Below are 9,496 nucleotides of genomic sequence, written 5' to 3'. Positions count from 1 at the left end.
GACAGTTTTTATTTTGGCACCTGTGGTTGAATAAAATGCTAAGATATATTTATTAATAAAAGCACTGAAAATACTCAGAAGCTTTTTGCCATTCTGCATTTTTAAATCGCATATAATCTATGTATACTTGAAAAGTAATAGCACATATATGATACATATCTATTTAGATAGCAGATGCCAGCTATGCCCAAGGGATAGAGGTGCCCGTGCAGACAGCCCTGGACCAGAACCTGTTTCTGCAAATCACACACACACACACACACACACACACACACACACACAGAAATATTTACCCAAGCCTGTCTGGCACCCTGGTGGCCATCACAAACAGAACTCAAATAACCTCATTTACAACCTACTGCTGGTTACCATCCCATGCACAAGCATATATAGAAATTCAAAACAGATGTTCAGATAATAAAAGGCACTTTAACACTCCTTGCACTGACCACAATGGTACAGAACATTACTGTTCTGTAATTCCGGGTTTCAAAGAATGTCTAGCATTCTCATCTTGCCATCTCTGGTAGAACTCTCTGACCCCAGGCCTCTATGATGTGTGAGGACACTGGCCATGGGATGAATGGACCCGTCTTCCTAGAGCAGTAGTCGGCAAACTGCGGCTCGAAAGCCACGGTTTGCCGCTGTTGACTAATGAGTCTGCCGACCACTGTCCTAGAGCATCGGTCACACCCAAAGATTTGTTTGCTGGAGGATTATGGGAATATCTGCCACCTCCAAAGCTCTGTCGTCCCAGGGCCCAGCAATCCACAGCGTCCTGTTCCCTCCTGTGCTGCATCTTGCCAGTACCCATGACAGTTCAAAGAACAGAACACCTTTTATCTCCTGAGTAGGGAAATCTGATGCTTTTGTGTTTTTATTAAGAAATACATTACTGCTTCCTTGGGGTTAAAGGGGCAGACACAGGTTAGGATAACCTCCCTCAGGCCTGGGAGCAGGTGCCAGTGGCTGGTATCAATGAGCCGGAACCTGTCATTTCTCGGCAAGATTAAAAAGACCTACAGAACCAGCTTTTAAAATCCAGCTGGTCAGCTTACTTCCAGTTTGTGCTTTACAACCTTCGCTCCCACAATCCAGCTTGTCTCCCTGACACCTTTCACCCCATCCTACGCTGTATTTGCAAACGCCTGATTACAAATAGCATGTCTTAAGGCTGAGTCCTTCACCATAACTCCAAAGAAAAGTCCCTGCTTCTCACCATTTCATTGGCTTTTAAATCACAGTTTTAAAGTGTTCTAATTTTTAAAATTTACTTTCAACTTGGAATAGAGGTTCAGTGGTTGGGGAAGTTTGAAAAGCAAACGTGAGCGCAGTGACTGTGAGTAGAAGGCTGAGGGTCCGAGGCCTCGGGCTCCGGGGTGGATGCTCCCTGAGCGGGGACCTGAGAGGAGGGACAGCCGAGCCCGGCGCCAGTTGTCTGGAACCAAAGGACACTCTCAGAGGCTCAGTCGTTTCTACCACGGCAGAGAAGCAATGGGCCATCCCAGTCCTGCGAGTGAGAAACTGCAGGAAGCAGGGTTCTGGAAAACCCTCCAGGCTGAAATGGAAGCTGCTCTGGAGGGAGCAGGTGCTGGTGGCTGGTATCAATGAGCCGGAAGCTCATTGATACAACCTGCTGCTGGTTACCATCCCATGCACAAGCATATATAGAAATTCAAAACATTCTGAGGCTGCTCTGACTGTGTTAGGAGCCATCAGAGTTGAGACAAGCAACTCCGTCTTGAGCAAATAGAATTAAGTTCCTTCTAGCAGAAGTTATGTGGTGCCCTGAGGGTTTGGCCAGAAGCTAAGATTAACCTGCCGCTTAGCATCTCTGCAACTTCCCCTTCCTGATCCTCCCCCATAGCTAGCCCATCCTTGAAAAGTTATACCTTGGAATGTTACGCCACCCTGGCAGTTAGCCAATCCTGTGTTGCCAGATACTTTACCACCTTGTCACTCAGTGCCTAAACCAATTATACACTGCCAAAGACCCCTCTGCGTAGGCAACCCTGCCCCACTTTGTTCCTGCTGTATATATACTGCCATTTCAAAAAATAAAGTTTGAGGCTTGATCAGAACTTTGTCTTGCCTCCATTTCTTCGTGTCTCCTGTCCTCTATCATTTTTTTCTAGGTGCCTCCTCGCCCCCACATTGATCTCCCACTGGTCGGGACATGGCTGGTATTCAGAGCAGCTTCAGAATGAGCACTGGACCCTGGAGTGAAGCATACACCACGGAAGAAAACTCTCAAACCCATGCTGAGGTAGACCCAAATCTGTCCCCGTGAACAGAGGACAGCAAGCCCTGCCTGCATGCCACAGTTGGTTGGAGCATTGTCCCATAAGTAGCAGGTCGATTTCTGGGCAGAACACCTACCTAGGTTGTGGGTTCGATCCCCGGTTGGGGTACGTAGAGGAGACAACTGATCAGTGTTTTTCTCTCTTTCCCTTCCTCTAAAATAAATCAAAACATATTCTCAGGTGAGGATTAGAGAGAGAGAGGACAGCCAAACTGAACAGGCTGGCCTCAAGAAACAGAAATATTAACAATATATAACACTTATTGAGCAATTCTGTATGTGTTTAGCAGTGTGCTCTTTACTCATTCAGTTCACAGAACCTCACCTTATAAATCAGATATTTTAGCAGCTAAAGTTTAGCTCATTGTTCCCAGATCAGAGGTAAGGAAACTGAGGCTCGACAAGGTTAAATAACTTAACCAAGAACCATTGATGATAAGTGGCAAAGCCACCATTGATACACAGATCATCTGATCCCAGAGTTCAGACACGGAGCTGCTGGAATGTGATGATTTTAGTTCCTCAAAAGACCTACCGTATTTTTCGGACCATAAGACGCACTTTTTTCCCCCCAGAAGTCGGGGGGTGGGGGAAAAAAGTCCCTGCGTCTTATGGTCCAAATATAGCCTACACATATACTTTAAAAAAAAAGTTTTTTTTACTTGCCCGGCTCTGTGTGGTCTCTGTGTGCTTGCCCAGCTCTAAAATGGTTCTAAATGCTGCTGTTTACTTTACAGGGTTGATTACATGTGTTTATGACTGTGGTGTTGGGTTTTAATGCACATAAAATATTTTAGGACACTATTTGTTTCAGAATCTTTTTTTCTTCATTTCCCTTCTCTAAAAACTGGTGCGTCTTATGGTCCGGTGCTTCTTATGGTCCGAAAAATACGGCACTTAACAAAACTGTGGCCTACCAAGTTTTCATTCTTAAAGTTGGGTGAAATCTGAAATGTTAATGATTTCATCATTTTTACTAATAATTTATTTATAATTACTATGATTTGGGACATTTTCATTTGCAAAGTGAGTACTGATAAAATAGTATACTAAAAACTTTTCACAGGAGAGTATTTGTTTCCACATTATTAAATGAGGGGGGGGGCGGTATATGGAACTGTACACAGATGGGGTCAAGCCCCAGAAAGTGGCAGCTCCCACCCAGCTCCGCAGGCCACAGCACTTACAGGATGGCTCCTCCAGAGGGCTCACTTCTTGATTCCCTTCATGGGATGCTCACGTAGTAAAGTACAGGTGAAAAAAGTATCTCTTCAAGTTTGTAATAACACTAGAAGCCTGGTGCACCACATCCGTGCATTGTGGGAGGAAGGGGAAGGGAGTGCCTCAACCCAGCCTGCACTCTCTCACAGTCCAGGACTCCTGGGGGGTGTTCAGCTGCCAGCTTGGGGGGAGCGGCCTAAGCCAGCAGTTGGACATCCCCTGCCATGGAGGTGGGAGAGGCTCCCGCCAGCTCCACTGAGCCTCTAGCTGTGAGCCCACCAGAGGGCAGCTCCTAGGTTGAGCATCTACCCCCTGGTGGTCAGTGCACAGCATAGCAACCAGTCGTTCCACCATTTGGTTGATTTGCATATTAGGGTTTTATTATATAGGATGAGAAAAGCCTTGGAAACTTGGCTCTGCTGCTCACAGCTGAATGGGCTGAGGCAGTAGAAAGGCACTGGTCTGAGTTTGTATTGATATAGGTTGATTTTTTTTTTTAATTGGAAAGGGAAAAACAATGGTTTGATAATGGTAACTCACAACATGACTTTGTAGACTATTTCTGCAGTTAAGTGTTCTCAGGCAACAACTGGGAAAACCACAAATATTTTACTAACTTATGCTTCCAACAATGGCTGCCTCAGCACTTTGAGTACTTAGTACTCTCTCTCCCCTTGAGAACCACCAATGCCTGGAAAGAACACATTATTGGGGAGATTGATGGTCTTGAAAGAGGCACACGAGGTCATTAAAAGTCACTCCTTTGAAAGAGGAGGAACTGGAGCAGAGTAGTAAGCAATCAGGGCCAGGCAACAGTCAGGGCGAAGACAGTGGGGCAGGGTCAGTCAGAGCAGAACGGCACTGTCTGAAACTGAACCCTGGGCCAAACTCGGGGGGGGCGGACCACAGTAGCCCTCATACTCAGGCCCTCAAAAAAGCCTCAAGTGTCCAGGTCAGGGGCAATCAGCTGGAGCAAAATCGATTTGTTCCTATAGGCAAGTTTCTCAAATTCCCAATCTCAGCCAATAGGCCTGATTAAGATTATGCAACAGACTCACAATCACAAGTCATCAAGCACACGAGAAAGAAGACCATAATAACAGTCACAAACTACAGTCAGTCAATAAAGTACACATTTAGATTCTCAAGAACTGTGGATGTTGATTCATGAGACACAGAGCATAGAATAGCTACGCACATGACACTTAAGGAAATAATAGGTGCAGTCACAAGGACTGCCAATGAAAGAATGAGAAGTTTGGAAAGGCTGTGAACTTGGACAAATAAAACATAAAACTGTTTAAATAAAAAACTCCATCATCAGGCTAAACATTAAGTCAGACACAGCTACAGAGAGAATTACTGAACTGGAGGCTATACATAAATATTTTATATATATTTTATTGATTTTTACAGAGAGAAAGAGTTAGAAACATCAGTGAGAGAGAAACATGGATCAGCTGCCTCCCGCACACCTCCCACTGGGGGTGTGCCCACAAGCAAGGCACACGCCCCTGACTGGAATCAAACCTGGGACCCTTGAGTCCACAGGCCAATGCCTAACCATCGTGAACAAGAGCGCGTGGAAGAGCCGATCGCGCGCGTGGAAGAGCGGGTTGGGGTTTAGGTTGGGGATGCGGGTCCGAGCGCGGGGGCAGGGCCGCCGCCGCCGGGTCCGGGCCCGGGGCTCTGGGGGCCGCGTGCTCCCACTGGCCGCCTCGAGTCGCGCCCTCAGGGCCCGCGGGCCCCGGAGGGCGGCTCCCAGCCGCCTCCGGCCTCCTCCCCGCCTCCGCCACCTCCCGCCCCCGCGGCCCTTCCGTGCCCGAGAGGAGCGCAGGGTGCCCGCGGCGGCCCCGCCCCTCGCCCTGCGTGCCGGGGGGCGGGGCTGCGTCTGCCCTGTCTTTTGCATACTGCACCCACAAGACACCGCGGTTTTACACCGCGGTTTCTAGGACATGCCGGGACGGTAAAACTAGAACAATATATAGGGTTTTACGTGATCAAAGACACCTTCCATAAAGCGCAACGATAGGAGGTGTTCTGTGATGCGGCGCTGTAAGAAGCCAGGTCATGTGGAAGCGTAAGCTATGTCGCTCTAACTGTAAAAATTATTGAACTGGCCCCCTTTAAAGGCTTGGCGCACGAGAACACTCCTAGTGCTCTCCGTGCAAATCATCGCGGGCTCCACCAGATCTCCTATGAAGCCAAATGCTCCAGGCTAGCTTGGCCAGGCCCACTCAGTGGCTGCGGTGGGCCCATTTGGCGACCTAGGCCGTCTCGGTGCCCCGCCTCTCCCCTCATTGGCCAATTTGGTGTTCCGGGCGGCTTCTAGCCGGGGTGCCAGGCTCGAAACCAGCGTTCGTCGTGCGCCGGCTGGGGACGGGCTCTTATGACTCCTGAGACCCTGGCATGAGGGAAGAGTGGTTTGTTGAGCCGCGTTTTTCCTCATCTTTCACACCTGCCTGGTATTTACTGTTTCTAGTAGCAGCACATGTCTCCTTTTTTCCCCCCTATTGACCTTCCCCAAGCCTCCCCTAGCCCCTGGCACATGCCCTCATTGCCTTTATTCCTTACCAATGGCTTTTTGCCATCCTTCCCAACTGTTTCCTTTTTCCTCTATAAAGTGTGCCTTCGTATGCCCCAGGACTTCAGTAATTCGCCCCAACAGTCACTGTCTGCCACGCGCTTCCCCCTCTCACCACAGCCACTACTCACTCCAACATGCTAGGCACATGCCCCTGACCGGAATTGAACCTGGGACCCTTGAGTTCGCAGGCCAATGCCTATCCACTGAGCCAAACTGGCTAGGGCCTACATAAATATTTTTACTGTATGTGGCCGTATTATGCAATTAAAACCCAGTTTGAAAATTGAGTGCTGATCAAAGAGATCATGAGTTACCTTTCTTCAGATACGCATAATTAAAATGGCAGCATTCACAGTTAAAAAAAAAAAATAAGGGAAATTCATCTTTCTTCGCAGGAAAAGCTTTTTGATAAGTAACTCCCTGAGACTCAGGCAAAAACCCTTGTGTGTGGGAGAAGACACAGGTGCTTGTATCCACATGGAGCCCAGCCCTGGAAGCATGCTCCAAAGACTTCAATCAGTGCTTGTCTCTGCAGGGGAACCCCGCGGGGCTGTATGGGGGGGGGGGGGGGCGGCGGCCGCTGTTGAGGAGAGGGAGGTCGGGGAGAGGGGGGGAGCAGGGACAGCGGACAGATGGAGGAGGATGAGGGAGGGAGGGTGGCTGCCTGCCCCCGGCATTCTTTCGCAGGTTTGGATTATTTGTTGCATGTATTACTTGTTCCTGAAAATTTTCAAGTTCAGGGAACATAAGAAGAAGAAGTAGAAAGAGGAGGAGGAGGAGGAGGAGGAGGAGGAGGAGGAGGAGGAGGAGGAGGAGGAGGAGGAGGAGGAGGAGAAAAGAGAGATACGGCTGCATGGCTCTAACAGGAGAATATTCGTAAGAAACTTTTTAAGAACAAAAGCCTAAAATTATTAGACAACATTAGACCTTGTCATCTCTCAGAAATTTCCCTGAACACAGCAGGTACAGCACTACAGAAAATGGTTGTCATTTGTATGTGGGGTGGAGCTTGGAAAACATAGGACTTTGTGACAGAGACAAACACAGTACGGAATCTGACAGGTCAGCTAACTTCATCCCAAATATCATGTTGCCTATCAATGGACTGTGACATGTGACATGGGTCCCAGGACACTCCTCTGCTGCAGGGGTACTTTCCAGAGAAAGCTGGAGAAGCTGAAACAAAGGAATTTTGACAGAACAGAGAGAATGTATATTGTTTTGTATTACCTGTCAAGAGGAGCCATAGACCAAACTTGTACTCATCTATGGTTTCTTACCCCAAAAAACAGGAAAGAAGAAACTGTATGATAAATAGAACATTCTTCCATTGGTTGAATTCAGTAGCCTGAAGAAAACGAATGATTAGATTAATAATGTTACAGTTTAGATCCACTGGTTTCACCAAATTGTGCATTTTATTTAGTACATGAACCAAGTTCCCAAAGAGAAAAAATATATATATTTTTAAATCCTAGGCAGTACCTATTACGTGAGATTGGGCAAATTACTCTTCTTCCCTAAAACCTCAGGTTCATTTTACAAAGTAAAGATTATTTTCTTAAAACATCCTCAAAAGATTGATCTGAGGATTTAATGAAATTGTTTAGAATCTTGCAGGTGACAAGGACAAAAGGGTAGTTATGTTGCTATGGTTATCATTAAATCTTCACTAAAATTGTAGTCACAAAGTCAGGTTAGGTTTACTTTCTATAAAATAACCTTAGAAGAAAGTTTATTATAAAGTTAAGAATACTGGCATTAATTATTAATTATGAACTTAAGAAACCTTTAAGTTTTCAAGAACTTGCAAATGCTTAGGAAGTATCACAAACAAATAAACAACTATTTGCTGTTTAAAAAGCAATCAAGTACTTGGATTGAGTAGTCAGAGGACAGAGAAGTTTAAGACACGCTTTCTGCTCTTAGTCCCCAGCTAAGAAAATAAAATCAACCCCCTTCAAATGTCAGGTGACAATAAAAAGGAGTATTTGATTCATGATTTGTCTCTTGCCTGCCTCCAAAAATAATTTTAAGGTGACTCAAGACTATACCTAAGTATTACTGAATAACATGATTAAATGTAAGTTCTATTCACTTTCTGTGAAGCAATACTATTAGCCAAGTTTTAATAATTTTATGTTTAAAATTATTTAAATCCTTCTTAAGTTTATAATTCAAACTGTTTAAACCAATTAAATGGAATTCTCTCGTCTGATTACTACAACCTTGTCACACTTCACTGCGCCATTATCTCATTAGTAATGCTTTGCCCACCTCTCTTATATTATAAAAAGATGCACAGTTTGGCTCAGCAGTTAGCGCACCAGCCTGAGGACCAAAGGATCAGGAGTTTGATTCCTGGTCAAGGGCATGTACCAGGTGGCAGGTTTCCAGCCTTGGTCAGTGCACCATCAATGTGTCTCTCTCACGTCGATGTCTTTCTTTCTCTCTCCCCTCCTGGAAATCAATGGAAAATGTTTCCTCTGACGAGGATTAAAAAAAGAAAAAAAGAAAAAAAGACACACATTAAATGTTGATAATTTCTGAAACTGGTTGCTGGATGCATGGGGATTGTTATACTCTTCTCTCTACTTCTGCATAGGTTTGAAAGTCTCCGTCTTAAAACATTTTTTCAAAAAGTCCTTACTTGTGAAAGAAAAATATGCAGTGAACACAAACCTGTCATAGTGACTGGCAAGCCCCAGGCTGATCAAAGGGGCAGAAACCATCCCCATGGCTGACGCCAGGACTAAGATCAGAACCAAACAGAAACTACGAACGGCTCTCTGCGTCTGAACGTCAGATACAGTTGGGAACAGGAGGAACCATACTCCCCAAACTAACACTGACCTACTCCAAGAATGGCGGTACATGTGTCAACAGTAAGTGAACACTATATATTCCTGAAGCCACATGACCAAGGGCGATGGAGAAATGTTCATGAATCACAACATCGGGGTTCTTTGCCAGCTGGAAGTTTGACAGGTTTTGGTTTTGTTTCTCCCATAATGATGAGGCTGTGTGGGTAGCATTTTTAAAAAAACAACACAAGCTGAAACCGGTTTGGCTTAATAGGTAGAGCGTTGGCCTATGGACTGAGAGGTCCCAGATTCGATTCCGGTCAAGGGCATGTACATTGGTTGTGAGCACATCCCCAGTGGGGGGTGTGCCGGAGGCAGCTGGTCGACGTTCCTCTCTCATCGATGTTTCTAGCTCTATATCCCTCTCCCTTCCTCACTTTAAAAAAAATCAATAAAATATATTAAAAAAGACAACAACAACAACAACAACACAAGATAGCATGACATTTAAAACAGAGAAAACAATTCATGAATAACAATAAAGTACTTCTTCCTTTACACTTATTATTGCTGTAAAAAATA

The 9,496-nt window shown here is 45.7% G+C and overlaps 1 protein-coding gene across 3 annotated transcripts in view; it reads right to left on the bottom strand.

Moving 5' to 3' along the window:
- SLC35D2 (solute carrier family 35 member D2) overlaps positions 1–9,496 on the bottom strand; it is a 70,656-nt gene that overhangs the window by 11,809 nt on the left and 49,351 nt on the right. Inside the window, exons 9-10 of one of the 3 annotated variants that reach the window (XM_045570730.1) lie at positions 7,391–7,458; positions 1–1,510 (exon numbers count right to left, since the gene is read on the bottom strand). The exon at positions 1–1,510 is cut by the window's left edge and continues 1,419 nt beyond it. The exons of 1 other annotated variant lie outside the window; for it this stretch is intronic. In XM_045570730.1, coding sequence (XP_045426686.1) covers positions 1,264–1,510; positions 7,391–7,458 — 315 coding nt within the window. In that variant the 3' untranslated portion in view covers positions 1–1,263. The remainder of the gene's footprint in view (positions 1,511–7,390; positions 7,459–9,496) is intronic. One more of the 3 variants, XM_036461343.2, reaches the window with a different exon arrangement.

The sequence above is a fragment of the Pipistrellus kuhlii genome, unplaced genomic scaffold (genome assembly GCF_014108245.1).
Source record: "Pipistrellus kuhlii isolate mPipKuh1 unplaced genomic scaffold, mPipKuh1.p scaffold_m20_p_36, whole genome shotgun sequence".
Lineage (NCBI taxonomy): Eukaryota > Metazoa > Chordata > Mammalia > Chiroptera > Vespertilionidae > Pipistrellus > Pipistrellus kuhlii.
This window is presented reverse-complemented; position numbering and strand designations above follow the sequence as displayed.